We start from the raw sequence: 22,821 nt of genomic DNA on the forward strand, positions 1-22,821 counted from the left end.
CAGAGCAGTACCTTTTGTGGTGGATTCATCTGGTCAGTTCAAAATGCAGCAAGGCCTATAAACAACATTCTTTTGTGACCAGACAAAACTGATTGTAATTCTTTGTATTTTCCAAATCATAGCACTTAACAGATCTAGGTTATCACCAACTAAACTGAAGAGACTCATAGCTTTGTAGGACAACACATACAGTTGAGGCTTTGTCCCATTTTTGATGCTCTAATCAAAGTAACAACCAGCGCAGTGGGTGAACAAGATCAGGCTTGCCTCCTTGGCACAGATCCTCAACCTGCCCTACATCCAAGCATTTGTAGGGATAAGAATTATATACATTGGGATCTGTGTAAGGCTTATTGCAATGTTATATCCAATATATGGACAGGAGATAGGTCAGGACTAGTGAGCAGGATCATGCTCTGCCACACTTTCTTGTAAGATTGGGACCAAGTATAGACTCTGAGTATTGGACTTGGATCAAGGAGACCCAAGTGCAAACCCTTCCTTGGCCATGAAGTACACTGGGTGGGCCAGTCAATAACTTACAGCTTAACAGTGGAGATGTCAGGATAACACTGAAGGTGGGAAACCATGTGCACTGCCCTGAGTTCCTTGGAGAAAGGGTTGGATAAAAAATAAATACTGGTGAAAAGGCCGCCTGCCCACACATACCTAGGCTTGATTAATATAATACACCAAACCACATTTTGGGCCTGTGCACCCTTTCCCCAACACACTCTAATTGCGTCTCTTGAACTCCCATTTAGTGCAAACAACAGTTTGTTATATCAACAGTTTGTTATAAATGATGCCGCTTCTTTTTAAGTCAAAGAAACCGGGATAGGCAGCACCATCCCACAAGTCTGGCTTGCTGCAACTGGAAATCAAGCCCTGAGCCATTTTGGAAGGGCAGTATACAAATCAATCAATCAATCAATAAAAATAATAATTCTAAAAATGTACTGTCAGTCACCAGAGTCTTCAGAATGTGTCCTTATAAGAGAACAGTCAGCTACAAACTTTAGAGCTTGAAGGATGCAAGCATCTTATGCCCATTTAAACAGAGGCACCTTTCACAGAATCTGATGTTCCATCACCATCATCCAATAGCATTTACATAGAGTAAATTAGCAGGATTTCACCATAATGCCATAGTCCCCCCTCTATTATAATATGCTTTCTGCCCCTTTAAACAGCCTCAATTCATTGCGCACAATACACAGATACAGATGAAACTCGGAAAATTAGAATATCGTGCAAAAGTCCATTAATTTCAGTAATGCAAATTAAAAGGTGAAACTGATATATGAGACAGACGCATTACATGCAAAGCGAGATAAGTCAAGCCTTAATTTGTTATAATTGTGATGATCATGGCGTACAGCTCATGAAAACCCCAAATCCACAATCTCAGAAAATTAGAATATTACATGGAACCAAGAAGACAAGGATTGTAGAATAGAACAATATCGGACCTCTGAAAAGTATACAGTGTACTGTGCTTGACTGGCCAGCAAACTCGCCTGACCTGACCCCATAGAGAATCTATGGGGCATTGCCGAGAGAAGGATGAGAGACATGAGACCAAACAATGCAGAAGAGCTGAAGGCTGCTAATGAAGCATCCTGGTCTTCCATAACACCTCATCAGTGCCACAGGCTGATAGCATCCATGCCACGCCGCATTGAGGCAGTAATTGCTGCAAAAGGGGCCCAAATCAAGTACTGAATACATATGCATGCTTATACTTTTCAGAGGTCCGATGTTGTTCTATTTTACAATCCTTGTCTTCTTGGTTCCATGTAATATTCTAATTTTCTGGGATTGTGGATTTGGGGTTTTCATGAGCTGTACGCCATGATCATCACAATTATAACAAATTAAGGCTTGACTTATCTTGCTTTGCATGTAATGCGTCTGTCTCATATATCAGTTTCACCTTTTAATTTGCATTACTGAAATTAATGGACTTTTGCACGATATTCTAATTTTCCGAGTTTCACCTGTACACACATTTCGGTGGGGGAGGGGGTTACACCTGGTTCACAGAGCTGCTTCCTTCTTTGCCCCTCAGCCATACACTCCCACCCTCTCCTCTCTTCGAACCAATGGGCTCAGGTCAGCTCAATGATTGGACAATTCTTCCAGCTGGTGACCCACCTGCCTCCCCATCTCAACATACCTTGTACTGTAGAATTTAAAAGCCAGCAGTTGCTAACCCTGACAGCAAGAAAACCTTCCTTCTTCCTGCCAAGGCAGTTTGTAAAGTTTGTATTAACTAGCAGTAGCTCCTCTCGTCTACACAACTCAGGGCAAAGAAACAAGTCCAAGTCTGGTGGTGCAGATAACAAATGGAAACAATGCTTTTCCTCCATTTTATTTTAGAAGTTAGCACTCTGTACAATACACAGGGTTATAGTATAATAGGGGAAACTATGAGTACATTATCTCAGCAATCCTTACAGCCACCCTGTAAGGTAGATTGATGTTATCTCCTGCCACAGATGGGAAGCACTAAGGAAAGAGAGGGTAACTTGCTGAAGGTCAAGTAAGTTCATTGCAGAGGCGAGATAATGTCGGAACGTCTTGTGCACAGCACATTCTTAGCCACCAACTCTCCAAATTTCATGTTTGACACAGATTTTACATTCAAGCCTCGACGTTTGAAGTCCAGGCTGTCATCCGGTTAGAGAGAGTTGACATGATTGCGTATGCATATGAATAGAACAGTTTTGAAGAAAAACCACACGCAGTTTTTAGATTAAGAACATATGCATCACAGCAGGCACCACCATAAAAGGGGTATTCTCTGAGAGAAGAGAGGGGAGAACACCTCTTAAGCCAGCCCAGAAGTACTTAGCCAACTGATCAATGAAGTGCTGCTGCTCTATATGACATTGACTAAGCCATCCTTTGGCTATCATAAATCATGTACTGCAAGTGATGGCTCACCAATGCTTCTAAAGTGATTTTCCAGGCATTCTTCAGCAATTCCTCTTATATGTACCTTCATTATAAGTCATATCCAAGGAATAGCATGAGCATTATCAATTACTTTCGCAAAACCTCAATACTAACTTTTGTCTACAGTTTGTTATGGAGATCTGAATGGCTCATTGAACATGACTTCCACATACACAGACAATCCTACTTTCTGAAAGAACATGAGATAAGGTTACCTTAATCCTGTTAAAGAATTACACTGTTTTGCTTTCCTTTTTATCCCCTCAAATATCCTTCCTAGTTAAGAAATTAACATCCTCTCTCATACAATTCCTACACAAATTGTATTTTTTACTTTTTGGCATCTCTTGTTAATTACATGATGCTATCTGCTATAATCTATTCATGAACCACTGATAACTTTGGCTACCAATAAAAGAGAAAACTTAGCATAAATTGCTTAGCACAAAGTTAATCTTATAAAGCAAGGAATAAAGAGGATCTAACAGCTATTATATGACTTATCAGCTTTCCTAAAAGGGTCACTCTATACTTTTTTTTCCAAAGAGACTAATTAAATACCTTAACAGTGTCATTGAAACTTCATGAATCTTTCAATAAATTACACCCTGCCTCTACAACATGTTCATTTGTTAATCTCACTTAAAATGCAAAGAGGCTACAAGAATGCCACTGACACCAAAGTGGGAGATGGGGATACTCTATTATTTCTTATTATAATGGCATAAATACAAAGAGCCAATGACTACTATAACCTATGACACAGTTAAAACTATAGCTGCCTCTCACAAAATGTTAATCCTCTTAATTTTGCAGCCCCAAGACTTTACCTTCTTTAGTGGAAATAACTCTAGTGCAATTCAATCATCCCAGGTCTAAAGCCACATGCAACGGTCACACAAATGCCTCCAATATGAGATGGGCTCCATGTTTATTATTTTTATTTTTTACATTTATATCCCGTTCTTTCTCCGAGGAGCTCAGAGCGGTGTACATGCTTATTTTTATCCTCACAACAACCCTGTGAGGTATGTTAGGCTGAGAGATTCATGACTGGCCCAGAGTCACCACGTGAGTTTCATGGTTGAATGGAGATTCAAATGTGGGCCTTCCCGGTCCTAGTCCAACACTCTAACCATTAAGGTTTCCCAAATGCATGGTGGTCCTTAACCGGCCTCATGATGGAACCATTCACAAGACAAGGTTTTCATGAAATCCAGTCCTCGAGAGAGGTCTATATTGTTTGAAATTTTAAGTAGCTGCTATTCACAATGCTCAAGTTACAGGGGAGCCCAGAGAGGCCTCATCCCATAAGCTTTTGTGAGAGACACCTTAACTGATGTCTTTTGAGGGCAATGGAAGGCATGGCTTGGCTAAAATGGGGTGTGTGTGTCAGGATGTGTGCGCTCTTTACCACCTGTTACACAACGGTGCAGTGAAATGAAGACTTCGACTCCAGAAGAAAAAACAGGTAAGCACCTAAATAATGCAAACAAACTAACACAGGAGGCAAAGTGTCAAAGAGGGCACAGATAATTGTACCGACTCTAGCAGTACCGAGAGTGTACTGTGTAGGTCTGAATAAGGAGTGTACATATGTTAGTAGCTGAGAAAAGAACAATACGAACAATCAAAAAATGTCCAACAAGGATAACATGGCAGGAACAAAACATGAGGCAGGAGGTCCAAATTAACCTGATCAGAAAAAATCATATTTGACCCACCAGCGCAGGTGGGTGGGTTGGATATCCTCCATTCACCGGCAAGAAAGAACCTTCAAAGTAAGACTACCAATGTTCCTTTCTCTCCTGGTGACAGAGGGTATCCCTTTAAATGGGACATACCACAGTGGTATATCAGGATGGGAGAAAGGGGATGAGGATAGAAGAGGCAGAATAAAGAGGTGTTAGTATGAAACCACTTGTTGAAGCACCATGAGCTGCCTGGGTGACTGATGCATGGAGAGCTTGTAGTGTCACACAAAGGGAGAGACTGAGGTCCATGTGGCTGTACTGCAGATGTCCTTGATAGGTGCGTTAACTGAAAATGCTGCAGAAGTGGCTGCGCTTCTGGTGGAGTGTGCAGTAATCTTCATAAGAGGAATGAGATGAAGGGTCTTATAGGTTAAGGTGATACAAGCCTTGATCCAGTGTGCCAAGGAGACCTTAGATGGCTTAGTTCCTAGGGAAGCTTGTTGGAAGGACACAAAGAGGGCATTGGTGCATCGGAGCCCCTTAGTCCTATGTAGATACATCTTCAGAGCCCGTCTCACATCCAGTTTGTGCCACATGACTTCCCTGGGATGAACTGGTTCAGGACCAAAGGACAGAAGTACTATGTCTTGATTATGGTGGAAAGCGAAGTTCACTTTAGGATGGAAAGATGGATTGGGCTTAAGCACTACAGAGTCCGGTTGGAAAATGCAGAGGTGCTCACGTATAGAAAGCACTCCCAGTTCTGAGACTCTCCTGGCCAAAGTGATTGCGACTAGGAAGAGGACTTTATAGGTAAGAAACTTCAGTGAAGATGAGTGAATGGGCCCAAAAATAGTAGTGTGCAAGGTTTGGTTCGGGGCAATGGAAAAGCCCTCCGGACCTGTCCGGAATTCCAGCGGTCCGGAAGGGCGGGGGACTGTCTCTTTAAGCGGGGGGGTGGTAGTACTTCCCCCCCCCCCGCCGCTCTTCCCCCTCCGGCGCTGGTGCTTTAAAAAATCTTCTTGGGGCGGCAGAGTTCCTCCCTGCCGCCCCTGCCCCCGTCGTCGTCCTTCTAAGCTTGAAACGAAGAAGTGCTATCAGCGCGCATGCGCCCTTCACGGCACGCGCACTCATCTTCAACCGCTGGTGCACACACGCCACATAAACAAGTACACGCGCCACAAAGAGCACATGCGCGCCGCTAGCGCTTCTTCGTTTCAAGCTTAGAAGGACAACAATGGGGGCAGGGGTGGCAGGGAGGAACTCTGCCGCCCCAAGATTTTTAAAAGCAGATACTCAAGAAGAGCCTGATTCAGCACCTTGTTGAGATTCCATGTGGAAAATCTGTGCACTGTGGGAGGTGCCAGATTGTTTGCTCCCTTGAGTAAATGTGTGATGTCCGGATGGGTCTCAAGCAATTCCCTGGCTTGGGGCCTGAGGACTGAGAATAAGACTGAGGCTTGGCACCTCAAGGTGACTGGTCTGAGCCCCTTGTCTAGGCCCAACTGAAGGAGGTCTAGAAGTTGTGGAACTGAAACCTTGAGTGGTTCACACTTCTTACGTTTGGTCCAGTCCAGGAATGCAAACCAGGTGGTCTGGTAGATACGTATAGTGAACTGTCTGCGGGTGACATCCTGTATGCATTTGGCGGCTAGTATGGCACATTCAGTAGCCAAGGAGGAAGCTGAAGCTAGGACGGATCGGGGTGTAGCAAGGGTCCTTAAGAGAGGAGATTGTGATGATCTGGCAATGGAAGCGGAGCCCTGGCTGCCAGGGCCTGGAGATCCGAGAGCCACAGTCTGCATGGCCAAAAGGGTGTCGCTAAAAGGAGAGGGGAAGGTTGGCCCCTGAATTGCTGGAGAATGTGGGGAATTAAGGCTATGGGTGGGAAGGCATTGTTGAGTCCCAATGGCCACGGTGTCACCAGTGCACCTATCTCTGCTGCTTGGGGACAGGTGTATCTGCTGAAAAAGGCCAGTGTCTGGTTGCTGGTTGGTGATGCACAGAGGTCCAAGTTCGGCTAGTCAAAGTGCCATACTATCAGCTGGAACACCTCTGGATGTAGGTGCCATTCCTCCTGATCCACCTGGTGCCTGATGAGCCAGTCCACATGAATATTGTCCTGCTCTCAGAGATGTTCTGCGGGAAGTGATGCCAGGTGTGTCTCTGCTCATGCAAAGAGCTGGTTGGATTCTTCCATGAGGGACCAGGACCTGGTGCCTCCCTGCCTGTTGATGTGTGCCTTGGTTGCCACGTTGTCTGTCTGGATCAAGATGTGGCGACCTAGCAGGTACTGTAAACTGCAGTAAGGCTAGGCGTACGGCTCTGAGCTCCATCCAGTTGATGCTGTGGCGAGCTTCTGTGGTAGTGCAGGTGCCCTGGACAAACAGGTAACCGCAGTGGGCTCCCCACCTGGTGTTGCTGGTGTCGGTTGTGACTAGCGCCCTCTGAGGCATTATGACGAGTGCACTGGTCCAGTGCTGAGGACGACCACCAGTCCAGTGAATGACGCAAGGATGGCGCGACTGGCACCTGTACGTGATTGGAGACCAGGATGTCATCCTGGTGAGGTGGGAGGGCCCACAATAGTGATCTGGAGTGCCACCTGGCCCAGGGAACGATGTCTAGATAAAAAATCATGCTGCCAAGGAGTCCGCAGAAGGGCGCGACTGCACTAGACAGACTAGACAGGGAGCGGAGCCTGGCCTTCCTGTCTGATGTGAGGGTGATGGATCTCATGCATGTCTGAATGGTTACTCCCAGGTGATCCAAAGACTGGGAGGGGGTTAGGGAACACTTGCTGTAGTTGATAATGAAGCCATGTTCCTTGAGGATGTCGATGACCTGCTGGATGATAGATAGATATCTTTATTTCGGTCACTGACCAGCAATACCTGCTGGATGTGCTTTTGTGCTAGGCCGAGGGATGAGGACCTGAAAAGGTAAAGGTGAAGGCCCTGGAGATGCATGTGTACCACCAGTGCCACTATGAGCTTGGTGAACACCCTGGGGGCCGGTGAGAGACCAAAGGGTAGGGCCTTATACTGATGATGTCTGTTCGTGCTGCAGCAAAATTGTTGGCACAAGTTGCTCACACACAAACAATTATGACTCCTTATGTTACAGTCACCTAATGGCGCAGTGGGGAAGTAACATGCATAGAGAGCAGGAAGCTGTTGGTTCAAATCCCCGCTGGTGTGTTTCCCAGAATATGGGAAAATCCTATATTGGGCAGCAGCGATATAGGAAGGTGCTGAATTGCATTATCTCATACTATGCGGGAGAAGCCAATGGTAGACCCTCCTGTATTCCACCAAGAAAACCACATGGCTCTGTGGACACCAGAAGTAGACACCGACTCAACAGCACAACCTTTATGTTACTTCCTAAAATTGAAACAACTGTCACAGCAGCACCCTTACTTAGCAGCAAGCATAGCCATAAGTTCAACTAGAGCAACTTCAGCCACATTCTTGACTGAGTGTACCTTGCAATGCAGAGCCGACCAAAGCAGTGAGTGAAGCACAAGTTAGTCTCAAGGTCAGACATGAAGCTCATCACAGCAATCACCAAGCAATATTACACTAAATGACACACACATAGCAGCAACTGTCAATTTCTTGCCACAGCACTACCACACAAACAAAACAAATCACAACTCAAGGTGGGCACCCAGGTTCTGCCTTGGTCAATCTGAGATCCACCAAAACCATATAGTTATAGCAGCAATAGCACAGCATAATATACTCAGTGCTGAGAAAAGAAAACCACCAAATCAAACCTTCCTTCCTCCTCTTCTGTCCTGAGGTATCCTCTTCTTCAAGAGAGGCACAGAATAAGAACTCTCTCTGCCCCCCAGTCCCTTTACATACAATTTAAAATTCCCTCCTTTGTGTTCCCCCTCCCCTCCGCCAACAGGGGCATAGTTGCTCATGGAAACACTTGATTTGTATAACAAGCTAACCAGTCAGCAAGGAGACCACAATCCAATCGGAAGCCAGTAACAGAAAGCCAATCAGCAAGGGAAAAACAGGCCTGCAAAATGGCACTCGAAACATTGAAATGTTTTGATCAAAACAGGGGTTCTTCTGCTCTGAGTTTGAAATAGGCCCTTTTGAAAGAGGGCATTCTGTTTTGAGTGCAATACACTTGAAACTGCCCATTTCGAGTCAAAACATTTCACAGTCTAGACATTTTTCACATCCCTAATAAGAAGAGGGTGAAAGGCTATACTACAAGATTGAAAATAATGCATCCTGCCATTTGTTGCAAGTCTGGTACACGTTAGGGATACCGCTGTCAAAATATGGAGGTTTAATTCAGCGAACACAGATAATAGTCACTGAAACTTTCTCTCCATTGATGTGTTTTTAAGCCAGATAGATAGATAGACAGACAGATGTGTGTGTGTATATATTCTCTCTCTCTCTCTCTCTCTCTCTCTCTCTATATATATATATATATATATACACACACACATACATACACACACACACACACACACACTATAAGAAATGGCATCTGCTGTCTGTCTGCAAAGGGAATTTGTACATCAATTACTAGCTGAAAAGTTTCGAGCACATTGGCCAACATGATGCACCGTTACAAAGACAGTGTGCACTACTGCAGGCTCAGAAGACAGTGAGGACACCGCTGCATGGGCAAGCAGTGTCCCCGCAGTTTCTTCCATTTGGCACAATGGGAGAAACTGCAGAGATGCTGCTTGTGCAGAGTCCTCGCTGCCTTCCAAGCTCACAGTAGTGTTACCACAGTGAGCACTATCTGCGTAATAGTGTGCATGTTGGCCACTATCTTTTCTAACTATCCCACCTTTTCATAGTCTTACTTTTCCCAGTGCTTTCTGGGATATATACAGATGCATTTTGAAAGGTAAGGTGCTTGACAAAATTCTAGGTGTTGAGGCCTCTTGACCAGCTCCAATTTAAATTAAAGTAGCTCTTATCCCCTCAAAGCTCCTGTTTTAGATTCACTGCAAAGTGAAGCACAGTACAAGAATGATGGCACATTCATTTCAACACTGCTGCAGGTAAGAATATTTGGAGCAGATAGTTTAGCTTATATTCTGATGTGTACTTCAAATAATATGATAGTAATAGTAATGATGGGAATAAAATCCCAACCCTGCAAAAATAACTTATGTAACTCCAAGTTTTGTCTATGTTAATTTAAATTCTTCTAAATGTGTTAATGATCGGCCAACCAAATTTTTACAATTAAAATACCTTATTTTTAAGATTCCATTGACAAAGTTAGACAGAGATGCATTTTCCATTCAGGATGCTTAAATCCACAGCAATTGGCTTGATTTTATCAGCTGTAAAATGAATGCTCCATGGAGAGAACACAGGGAAAGGGTTACTTCATTTTAGGAGACCTCTTTTCTACTCTTGTTTAATAGCTGTTACCATCAGGTTTAGCTTCTGCTGCTCCTCCTGCAGATGGGAATTCACTGATATGATTAAATTTGATGGTATGATAATATATGGTAATAGTGATTAATCAGAAGCCCACTAGCAAATGGAGGATGTTTGTTATGTCACCTGCATTTTAAATTGCATTACCCCTCTGCAAGCCTGACACAGTTTGACAGTGGGGGCGGGGGGGGGGGATCCTGCGCTTAATTTCCCTGCTACTACTTATAGATCTGATAAGAGAAAACTTTCATCACTCCATCACTATTGTAAAGGCTGTAATTATAGGACTAGGTAGACAAGTGGTGAAAACGGCAAGTGCTCACAAGGCAAGCTTGCCAGTAGATGCAGAGGAAGCTCAGTTGCACATCTGCAGGAGCTGTAATAGGAGAGAAATGTAATTTGATTCAGCAGTCTCATTCAAACATGATTTGCATGAAATGCCATATAAAGCTCTATCCAAGAAATGTCAATCATGACCACCTGATACCTTGTATCATGTTAAAAGGAAAACAAAATGCTTTCCATACTACGTGGGATTTGCCACTGCTGCTGCACAGTAATAGAGTGAAAATTTCATTTACTGTTGCTGTTTGAATAGCACAGCCATAATAAAAGCAGAAACACTGTGGTAGAAGTAGAACAGGCCCCCCCCCATCCCCATTGTCTGATGTAAAACATCTAAACAAAATAGCTATCACTCAAATACTCAGAACTTCAATTGCAAGACACCTCTGAAACTCATTGACACTAGCTTTATAAGGGCTTAATTGCACATCAAGAGGACACACCTGATATATTCCACTCCCAGATGTAAAAATGCAAAATCATGGCAAAGATGTGCATCATACAGGTCTACTCTTCATGGAATCAGGACTGGCTGCAGTTTCTTGCTGAGTGTATACTGGGCCAAACTGGAGCTTGCTTTAATATGTAGCATGGCCCTTTTTTGAAAAAGCAAACCTTTCTAGTCACCAACTAAAATGACATGATTTCTTAAATCTGTGACTTTTCACCACCATGGTGGAAAACATCCAGACTAAGTTAGTTATGTCTAACTTGTCAATGATTTCCATGGTGCTTATTCATGATCAACTAATCTAGATGTTGCTCTCAGATCTCAACAATTTCTATTACTTTTTTTGGGGGGGGGGGTGCTAGTCAGCTTGGGTATGGTCAACAGGGTAATTAATTTTGAGGTCACCTGACAGCAAAAAGAAATTATATTCTGCCCAGTGAAAGGTTTATAACCTATTTGGATAGCTATATGAAGATATGCTTATATGATATACTAAGTGTGTTCATAGTTAGGGATGTGAATTCAAAAATATGGAATTTAATCAAAATTAAGCACATTTACATGAATTTCTCCAGTTGCAATTATTTGGGTTTGAAAATAACAGCAACCACCACCACCACATCCCTCCAGTGGATTAATTAATTAATTAATTACCATCTATCTAAGTAAATTGCTTTGGGAACTTTGGTTGAAAGGTGGTATATAAATATTCGTTGTATTCTTAAAATATTCTAAGTGTAATGAAACAGCTGAAATGGCAAAATCTGAGGCGGAGAGGAGAGGAGACAAATGTCACTTATCACTTCAGTGCATATATAAAACCAGATTACCCCGCAAGGCAGATCTGTGCTTCGGGGGGGTCATTCTGTAATTGGAGTCTGAAAGCTCTCGGCACTTTTAAATAGACAATGCACTGCCATTCAGCTGGTCATTTTTCTGTATCATACAAAGTTACTAGATCATACCTATAGATTCAGCAACCTTTAGAATTCTACCCAACATAAATAAGTTAAACAAGACAGTCCTCCCTTTTCCTCAGCTCCAGTTCAGCAACGACCATGTTTTGTTCCTCCTCCCTTCTTCTGGCAACAGTGCACAGCAAGTATGATAAACTAGCAGCCAACAGACTGGGCTCCTTTATTTGGACCAGGGGAATTTAAATTATAACCACAATGCGTCTATGCGTGCGTGTGTGTGTGTGTGTGTGTGTGTGTGCGTGCGCGCGTGCACACGCACGCGTTAAGGGGGGGGAGAGAAAAGATACTGCTCAACTGTTATTGTTAGGAACACATTTTAGATTCCTAGGGCACCAACAGGAGTCCTACAGGTGAAGTAAAGGTAAGGTGTGCTGTCAAGTCAATTTTGACTCCTGGTGCCCACAGAGCCCTCAGGTTTTTCTTTGGTAGAATGGTACAGGAGGGGTTTACAATTGCCTCCTCCTGCACAGTATGAAATGATGCCTTTCAGCATCTTCCTATATCACTGCTGCCCAATATAGATGTTTTTCATAGTCTGGGAAACATACAAGCAGGAATTCGAACCAACAACCATCTGCTTGTTAGTCAAGCACTGCCCCGCTGCACCACTTCACTATCATGAAAGACATGACTAATTTTAGTCTAGGTAATGTCCCATTTTATTTCACCCCAGGCCAGTATCCTAACGCTGTGCTTTAACAATGCACAAAGTTCAACTAGCACAAGATTGTGCAGCTATGCCAAATCAGAGGGATTTCCAAAATTTTGCTATTGCAAAGAAGTTCCTGGTAAATACATGAGGCATGGCAGAGGTTAGGTTCCTTTTGGTGCAAGGACAAACATATCTGTGCTGGCGCAACACTAGTTTGGAATACAAACTCAGACTGAGCAGTAGTTTGGCATAGCAGCATTGTGCTAACCTATTAGGTTGTGTGTCATGTACCTTTGGTAGTTTTCCTAAGAGGGAAAAGCAGAATGCAAATGCCTTTAATAAATGTGCATTCTAGAAAGGCAAAGGGACCACCACCCTTTTGCCAACTAAGGGGCTCTTTCAGTAAATACATTTGTTCCACATTCCTCACAATTAAGGTGCTTGTGTCTGTGCCCTTAATGTCATATGGTGCCAAATCAGTTACAGAACTTGCTCGGCCATGTTTCATGTTTGGGATTGTGGTCACAACTGTGATGACAGGCAGGTCATCTCTGGTCCTCAGGATGGTTCACTTTATGACAGTATTTCAGTGACCGATAGTCACAATACATGTTCCATTATTTTAATAAACTTTTAAGCTTTGCCAATTAATAGGAGGTTGTCGACACCTAAGATTTGTGTTTCTTTTAGAAAGGAATATGGCCAATGCACAATCATCTTTTCTTTCTAAAAAAATTATATGAAAAATACCACCTCTGGTTAGTTAAAGACTAAAGCTGTGATAGCTTTAAACACACAGACACACACCGGATCTTTCATTAAAAAGAGCTTTGTAATACTATCAAGCTGTCCATAGGTTTCAAAACATTTCTAGCATGTTAATAAATATAATATAGTTTAATATAAATTCTGTAATTACTATGAGTATCAGTAATCCCTCACAGAGAGCAGGCATAGTAATTGATTAGATAAGCATCTTTTAAAAGAGAAATAATCCTCCTATTATAGAATATGGAAATCACAAATCCACTCCCATGTTTTCAGTACATTTTGTACTTTTCACCAATTTTTGTTTAAATCTATCAGACAGAAAGAAGACACTCACACACACATATTTTATTCACAAATAAATACAACTTGAACGTATCACTACTACTTGCACAAATCCTTCATGGTTAAATTTTCTTTTAAGATGTGTCAGTACTGAAATTTTGCTGAAAGTAGCTGGGCCTACAAATCTGACAAATGAAGGCAACAATACTCTCCAAATATCCTCTCTATGCGCTTTGATGCTGACCGTGAAGAAATTGTAACTGAAGCAATACTAGACTGAAAAACGAATTTTGTGAAATTTACATACTACAAGAATATGAATAGCAATAGGATTGTGTGTACTCAATGCCATTCAGAGAACTAATCAATCAAGGGTGGTGGATTAGCCAAGAGAAAGCGCTGGTTAGTGTGTTTCAGAAGCCAAAGATAAGGAAGAGGGGAGGGTCAGGCAGTGTCAGATCAACTTCTGATATATTAAATAAAATAGCCACATATACAGGAACAGATCTAATGTTTACATTATTATGAATATGGAGCCTTTCAAACATGGTGTGTTTAGTATGCCCTTTATATTAAATAAGCAATCCTCCTATTTACATTGAAAAAACAGTAATGGACAGAGGGTCCCCGCCCCCACCCCCCAGCACAAGCTGGTGCTTTCTTTTTTTTTTTAATTTAAAGACACTCTCCATTGGAGAGACTGGTTCAACAATTTTACAATTAAACAAAACTAATTCTGCTTTCAAAAATTCATTGACCTTAAGCTTTTAACAAACAATTTTCTACTGCACAGATCATTGTCAATATTTACAAATCCTTAAAATTATATTTCACTGGCACTGCTTCTATTTGCCATATTAATATTTCTTTGCAAATGTATGCTTATCCATATCAGAGAAGACAAAACAGCTGCTACTCACAGGAAATCTCTGGGGTCCTACAGCAGGTCTTGGCTGGGTTGGGACTGGCAGCAAGGGCACTAAAAACAAGGAGCACACCTCTTAAATCAATTTGTTTTAGCCAAGACTCCAGGCCATTTTTATAAGCAGTTATATTCGCAGGCAGCTGCCTCCTCATCGCTGCAGGCAGGCAAAATTTGCTAACAGCATGCAACAGGGCAATTAGGATTCTGATGGCATAGACTACAAAGTGTACAATTCTCCACTTTGAGAATTAAACAAACAATCTATATGCAATTAAATTACATGTGGATATTTGCTCTGAAGTGAATTTGCAGTGTTGGTTCCAAATTCTATATCACCCAAAAACTGAATTAGAGACCAAATTGATAGTGCATTGCTTCAGAAGCATTGTAAGACTTTGCACATTCTGCTTGGGGGTGGGGAGGGAAGAGTCCAGTTGAAACATCAAGGCAACCAATTATCCAGATTTGTGCAAATTAGCTAATTTGCTTGTATTGGCTTATTTTGTAAACCTTTTTGTACTTCAAAATATGTTTTCAGACTATCAGGATCAGTTTTGCAAGAACCGAACCAACAAAAATATGGACACATGCAGAGACTGAGGACAGCAGGAATGTTGGATAGAGGCATTGAATCCATTGTTCTAAGGGAGACTTGAAATGTGTCATTGTTGCTGGCAAACAATGCTTGAATTTAAAATATTGCTGTGCAAAATTCACAATGGAAGCAGTCCCCAAGGCAATGTATTCAAAGTCTAACACGCACATAATATTTTTTTCCTGTTTTTCATTCTGCAACAGCCCTTGTCTCTCCACTCCCATTCAGTCTGCAGAACTGGAGGCAAGAGAAATGCGTGCCAATAATTAAATTGGACTGCAGCTATAATATGGGAGAGAAATGATGCAAGACAAAACTATGCAAGTGTGTGTAGTTTTACCGGTGTTCTGTGACATGCCCAAAACTTCCTTTGAGCAACTCTCACCTTGCACAGGCGTCACTACAGTTCCTTTGAAGTGCGGGTTGATGTGTATATTTTTGGGCTGCTGAGACGTCACTGGAGGAGGAGTCATCAATATTCTTGGTGTTTCTTGCTGGGGTGGCATATGAATCCCTTGGGGAGGAGGTGGTGGTGTATGATGCTGAGGCGGGAGAGGTAGCAGACCTTGTAGCTGTTGCTGCTGCTGAAACAGATTCCTAATGGGTTGCTGATGAGGAAACATCCTCTGTGAATGGGCCTGAAATGATAAAAGAAGAAGAAATTTGCACTTGGAACCCTATTACTTTAAAGCTTAAAAAATGGCAGCTGCCACCCCCTCAAAGACCATAGGAAGCTTCCTCTGAGAATGTTTATGTGGGAAGTTAGATAAATTCATGGAGGACAGGTGTATTAAACTACTTCTGTATTTAACTGAAGTGTGTTGATATTAGAAAATCAGGAGGTTGTCTTAAATTCAGAGTTCTTTTCCTTTTGAGTAAATGCAGTAAACACACATTTAACCTCTACTTTTTAAGGGAGTCGTCTTAAATTCAGCGTCATCTTCAAATATGGTAATAACCATGTCAGCTAAACCTCCAGGTTCAAAGGCAGTACACGCCTCTGAATTTCAGCTCTGGGGGATGAGCTGGGGCACTGCCTTCACCCCAGTTCTGGGCTTCCTAGAAGTATCTGCCTGAACACTACTGGAATTAGAATGCTGAACTGGACAGACTCTTGGTCTGATCCCGCAGGGCTCTTCTTACATATACCGAGGCATGTTCATGTTTTCCTGCTAGAATGAGCCTTAGTCGCCTTAAGTGGAGCAGCAGGGAAATGCTTGACTGAGAAGCAGAAGGTTGCCGGTTTGAATCCCCACTGATATGTTTCCCAGACTATGGGAAACACCATGCTGCGTGGGAGGAGGCAATGGTAAACCTCTCCTGTATTCTACCCAAGAAAACTACAGGGCTCTGTGGGCGCCAGGAGTCAAAATCGACTTGACGGCACACTTTATCTTTAGAATTTGCCTTCTGTTGTAAAGAAGCAGTTCCACAACTTTAAGTTACCACTTCAAACAAATCCAGACACAGATCACTTCTAGAAGGAACAGCTAACGTTTATGGTGCAATTACTCCTATACATGCTTTACCAGCCATGGAGTGGAAAACTGAGCCACTAGCTTGATGTGCCCTACTGAGATGTGGATATTTTTATTATTATTTATTCATTTCTGACAGCAGTTTTCTGCACATGGCAGGCCACTCTGGATGGCTCTTGAGAACACCTAAAATAAATTATCCAGATTGTCAGCCAAACTTCAAGTCCAAAGCAGACAAAGACAACAATGCAGGATAGACAATGATGTATATTTTACAGTCCAACAGTGGCATGTCTTTTTGGTGGGTTTGTTTTTTTTTCTTTTTTGCAGGGGGGGGGGGCGCTTATGCACCTACAGAATCTTCTCCTTTAGCTCAACCTTCAGAAGCTGCATAAAGGCAGACTGTTTTCTCCACAACTTTGCTTAAAAATATCACCCCCTCACCACCCCTGCATTAAGGCTACCGTAACAGCTGTCTGAGTTGCCAGCAGTGCAGGCCTGTGATCCTTCATTCTTCCCCTTTCATTGTTGTCTCTTCTTTGTTCTCCCATTCCACGATACATTAAAGGTCCTCCTCGCCTTGCTCCTCTTCTTGAGCCATAACGGCCCTGTTTCAGTTGTCTTTCCCTCTCTTCAAATTCATGCAACGCTGCTTTGGCTTCTGCAGAAAGTTCTATTATATGAGAGAAATGGCTACATTTAGAGATTTATCAGGAGGATTACAAGACCAAAGTGATAAAAAGAATTCCCTTCAGCCACATCCAAATTACGCAGGTCCCTTTGATAATACAGTATGCACCCTGATCCATTAAGACTTAACTAATATAGTAGTTTTCTTGTATCCTTTTAAACAGAATGATACAAGAGAGATGCAAACAGAAATGTACACTTATAATTTGGTGAGAATAAAAATAGGTTTTATTCCATTAAGTGGGGTCCCGCACCAAAGTTACTGAATTTTAACACACACTTCCTCCCCACTAAAGTTTAAAACAAAATCTGGTTTTTGAAACAGGGGGTTGGTTCCAAATATTTCCTCCTTCCTCCTGCTGTATGACAGGAACCTTTGGATCCAACCCATAAGCATTTATAAGCGAGACAGGAACATTAAAAATAGTTCCTTATACAGATCTGCCACAATTGTTCTTTACAATATCTATATTTTGCTTTGCAACACAGAAGTTCACAAAGGGATACATATAGCAAAAAGAATGAGAAGATGGTTTCCTGTCCCAAAGGGGCTCCCAATAACCTAATTATGGCAAATAATGGTCAACATTCATCTTACCAGACTTAGTGATGAACAATGGGGAGAGAGACTTAAATGGGGTTCTCTTTATCCCCTTTACAAGTAACATACTCAGAAGACAAGCAGGGCCACCCAAGATAAATTATTTTATTAAATAGCCTATGAATGTCCTAGTTTAGGCCAGAGGTTTTCAAACAGTTGAGAGGGGCAGGCTAGTGGAAGGTCCTGCCTTATTTTGACACTCTCATAGCCTGCACAGCCTCAGGATAAGGTCCCTGGCCTGCCCCCAAACACCAAGAGGTGCATAGGGCTCAAGACACTTAGAATCTCAAGCATCAAGTGCACATGCACTAGCCCTCCTCCACTAGGGCAGAGAGGTAATCACTTCAGGGATGGAGCGGAAGCAGATCCCTTCACCTATAAAGTAAAGCCCGGGCGGGGTGGGGCGGGGGGGTTTACCCTGACCACAACTGGGACTCATTCAGGGTTTTTTTTGCAAAACAAAGGGGAGGCAAATGAATAAAGATTTTTACTTGCTACTCCTTCCTCCCATCTACAGTTCCTTGTGGATCCTCCCCACCCACCCCATTTTTCCTCAACTCAGATATAATTGACCAAAGTATAGTACTTTGTTCAAGGCTCAGTTTCTTTAAAGAATATCCAGCCTCTTCTAAGCTTGAAGTGACTCAAACTCTTAACGGAGGATAACCAGAAGCATCCAGCAGCATATACTCAGTGTCCAAAAGCATTCCAGAAAAGTGGGTTTTTACATGTTCTCAAAAATGGCATGTAGACTTTCTAGGAGGCCACCACTGAAGCGGTTCTACTTCATGAAGAAGACAACTTTGCTTTTTGCAATGATGGAGCATAACATAGGGCAGCTGGTGACATCTTAGTTGGGGGTGGGGTATATATGAAGAGAGAATGTCTTAAGGTTCTTGGATGAGCAGGGTTAGGAACCTGGTTCTTCCTCTTCCAGCCCCAACACTCCTATTCCCTTTTCTGAGATGAGTTCTATACATGAGGTCTACACACACAAGTAGGTGAGCTGTTCTTCCACTTCTGCACAAGGAAAGGAGGCTAGGACAGAAAGGGCTACTTATGATTTACTACAGGTGCCCTTGTTCCTACCGCAGCGCACCATTCCTGCCAAAACTACCTTGAAGGTCAGGTGGCCCTCCAGAGATGCATTCTGTGAGATGCAAGCGACTGCTGCTAACAGGGGGAAAGAATCAATTCCACTACTCTCAGTGCACATCCAGAGGCCTCTTTGGATTACTAACAGTCTCTATATCATATATAAACATGATTTCTTACTCCTGCTATACAGTCTCCTTCCTTAGAACTCTTCCAAGCTAAGAGGTTTCAAAAGCAGTATTTAGGAGATGCCTCAACTCCATTCATGAGGGAAAATGTTTAACATATTTTTGCCAGCACAGACCCAGTCTTCACTGTAGAATTATTTCACACACAGCTAATGCAGTGAATCAGCAATTATTTTTCTAGTGCCTCAAAGTGTCAAGATTAATTTTGCTACCCTTGGTAATAGAATGGTTTCAAACGACATCTTTAATCAGCAAGTAAGAATGCTTCCCTCCAATAGAGACAAGCTGTCACGAAAGGTCACCAAAAAGTGACAGGATGGAAATTACGTTTGTAATTTCAACTGAAATATTAATTTCTCTTTTAAGTGTTTTCTCAACTTATGTCTAGATTTTAAAGTAAAGAAATGTAGCTATACAACCAAGTTTCATTTTTATACCCATAATTCCTATTAAGAGCAATCACTCCTGAAAGGAAGTAATATTTATTATGCCAGTTCTACTACATTTTTTTACTATTCCTAATGGACATCAATTATTGCATATTTTAGGGGCTTGGGCTGACAATGGCTTATCACAGGAAACTTTGGGCATAAGCTACAAAATTAACTGGGAGAAGTGTATAAAATACTTCATCTAAAATGTATATAGCATTGATAAGACGCTACATGTAACCAGTTTCACTGGATAAAAAATTTAACACATTTACTACAGCACACACGTATACATAAATATAATCATGTCTAAGCACATGTATTTATATTTCAAAGCATCCTAAAGAATTCTCCCAAGGAGGCTCTATGCACACCAGACCAGAGAAGTATTTGAAGGAGCCATGGCTTATGTCACATTAACCGTTCTGCAGACTAGAGCCTGCTCCAAGAGCCACAAATCGGAACTGCTTCTGCAACCTCTCTCAAGACACAGACACTTTATGCTGGTAAAATGCACAAGAATCCCCAGAGACTGAACTTTTCTGATTGAACCCTGTCTCAAACACAGTCACACCAATATTCCATCATCAGGATAAGGAGTATGGATGAAGAATAACAAAAACCACTAGAATTAGAGGGTGGGCAGTCCAGTAGCATTTCATTTTCTATTCCCCTGAAGTCTACTGCAAAAAAGATGTTGCACCTAGAAGTCAAGTGTGGGCTGCATAATCCTTGGTTCAGGTGCCTAAAATCTGAAATTATTAAGCTTGGTGCAATACTTAAAAATGCAGCACTGGGACTTATGAATTTCAAATGCTTTAAATCCTGGCTACAACATCCAGGATTCTTCCCAACTTGCAAGTTAAACTCCTCCAAGTTGAACTCTTATGCATTTCACCTCTCTTCAGAAGTACAATCTTTTTACCCTGACTATACATTTCCTATTATTTTTTACCCTGACTAAATATTATATAACATAATTTCTATACCCTGACTTGCTTGGCGGCTACTCGGGAACGGGTCTTCTCCATTGCTGCCCCTGGACTTTGGAATGTGCCCCCTGTTGAAATAAGAGCCTCCTCATCTCTGGCAACTTTTAAAAAGGGGCTGGAGACACATTTATTCACCCAGGCTTTTAATTAGATTCATGGTTTAAGTTTTTAATGCTGGTTTTAAATTATTTTAATGTTAATATTTTTAATGTTTAAATGATTTTAATTGTTTGATTTAGTTTTGATTTTAATTGTTTTTATTTGTTATAAACCGCCCTAAGCCATTTTTGGAGGGGCAGTACAAAAAAATCAATCAATCAATCAATCAAATAAATAAATACAAGCAGTATGGAACTGCACAGCAGGGCAGCCCTTAAGAACATTAGAATTCCTTTACTGGATCAAACATGTAGCAGGAAACTCCCAACTGGTGGTAGGCTCCCACACTGAGTACACACCATGAAATGTGGATTTACCACTACAGTATCAATGTGGGGCACAGTTTCCTACATAGAAGCAATATTCCATATGTGATATGTTCCTTTGGAAAAATCTAATTATCCATAATAAACTTTTATATTGAAGGGGCTGCTGGGCTCATATTGTGTTATAATTTAAGTACTCTTTTTCAACTAGAGCAACCTCAAAGTACTAGGGGTGTGCACGAATCGATTTTTTCAAAAATTCAAAAATTCTTTTAAAATGACCCCTTTGCTAAATTTCTTTGAAATCTGGGTGGTAGCTTTCACCCATTGGGCACTACCACCCAATCCACTTTGACCACAAAATGGAGGTCCAAATATCCAAATTTTTCTGATCCAGACCGGGGGTGATTTGTTTTGTATCCGAATCTGGGCAATTGAGGACAGGGGTGATTTGCTTTGTCTACAAATCAACTGAATCGGCCAGATTCGGGTACAAATAGTTTTGTACCCAAATCATTTCGCACATCCCTACAAAGTACAATAGTTTATAAATTAAGAATTAAAATATCAAAACAATGAACATCTCCTGTAAAAAAATCAGAGTCAGGAAGAATAAATATAAAACAGAACTGAATGAGCAACACCCACCACTGAACTCATTGAGGTCATTCACACAATCAAAAACTGTGTTCTACTTGGATTTGGAAGCTGAGTGTGCTCCCAATTTTCAGTTGCATGGAATCAAGGTAGGAGAAAAACCTGAGCAGCTTTTCCTCCTACCTTACTTCCACACAACTGCTTCTACCCAGGTTATCCTCTTTCCTTGTTTCCACACAACCAAAAACTGGGAGCACACACAGCTCCCAAACCTGAGCGGAACACTGTTTTTGATTGACCTCCAAGTGCCTAGTCTTCAAAGGCTTATAAAGTGTGCCATCAAGTCGATTTTGACTCCTGGCGCACATAGAGCCCTGTGGTTTTCTTTGGTAGAATATAGGAGGGATTTACCATTGCCTTCTCCCGCTCAGTCTGAGATGATGCCTTTCACCATCTTCCTATATCGCTGTTGCCCGATATAGGTGTTTCCCATAGTTTGGGAAACATACCAGCAGGGATTCGAACCGGCAACCTTCTGCTTGTTAGTCAAGCTTTTCCCCACTGCACCAATTAAGGTGGTTCTTCAAAGGCTTGGTAGAAGAAAAATCTTTTCATCCATCTCTGAAAGTTGGCAACAAAGGACAAACAGACCTCTGAGGTAAGGCCCTGCTCCCAGTGAATGTTAGCATACCAGGAGCAAAGACTGCCAGAACACACCATCACTAGTGAATCTCAAAAGTGGGGGAAAGAAAATGTGGGAGAAGATGCTCCCTAATAGTCACTCAGAGCATCTGGGGCTTTAAAGGTCAAACTCAGAATCTTTAACTGGGCCTGAAAAACTCAGCATCTAATGCAGGGCTTTCAGAACAGGTATTATGTTTCTCATGCCGTGCACATCAATAGTCTATCTGGGGCATTCTATACCAGCTGAAGTTTCTGGACCATCTTGAAGTCCAGCCCCATGTACAGCACATTACACCTCAAGATGTCATCAAGGCATGAATAGCAGGAGTCAGGTCCACATCTCCAGCAGCGGTCACACTTGGCAAATCAAAGTTGGTAAAAGGCATACTAGGCTACATGGGAAACCAAAAATTGAGCCAAATCCATAAGTATCCCCCAAGCTTCAGTCTGTCCTTTAAGAGAGAAAAATGAACCCCATCATTTCCCTATACAGCTAATCAACTGAGTCCCCCCACAACCATGAATTCTGTCTTGTCTAGAATGAGCTTAAGT

The 22,821-nt window shown here is 42.1% G+C and overlaps 1 protein-coding gene across 9 annotated transcripts in view; it reads right to left on the minus strand.

The window, feature by feature from the left end:
- Positions 1 to 22,821, minus strand: part of RBM33 (RNA binding motif protein 33) — a 136,573-nt gene that overhangs the window by 74,771 nt on the left and 38,981 nt on the right. For all 9 annotated transcript variants that reach the window (XM_053260043.1, XM_053260047.1, XM_053260038.1 and 6 more), the window contains 3 exons: positions 17,031 to 17,239; positions 15,474 to 15,726; positions 14,489 to 14,547 (listed from right to left, as the gene is read on the minus strand). In XM_053260043.1, coding sequence (XP_053116018.1) covers positions 14,489 to 14,547; positions 15,474 to 15,726; positions 17,031 to 17,239 — 521 coding nt within the window. The remainder of the gene's footprint in view (positions 1 to 14,488; positions 14,548 to 15,473; positions 15,727 to 17,030; positions 17,240 to 22,821) is intronic.

The sequence above is a fragment of the Hemicordylus capensis genome, chromosome 6, assembly GCF_027244095.1.
Source record: "Hemicordylus capensis ecotype Gifberg chromosome 6, rHemCap1.1.pri, whole genome shotgun sequence".
NCBI classification, from domain to species: domain Eukaryota; kingdom Metazoa; phylum Chordata; class Lepidosauria; order Squamata; family Cordylidae; genus Hemicordylus; species Hemicordylus capensis.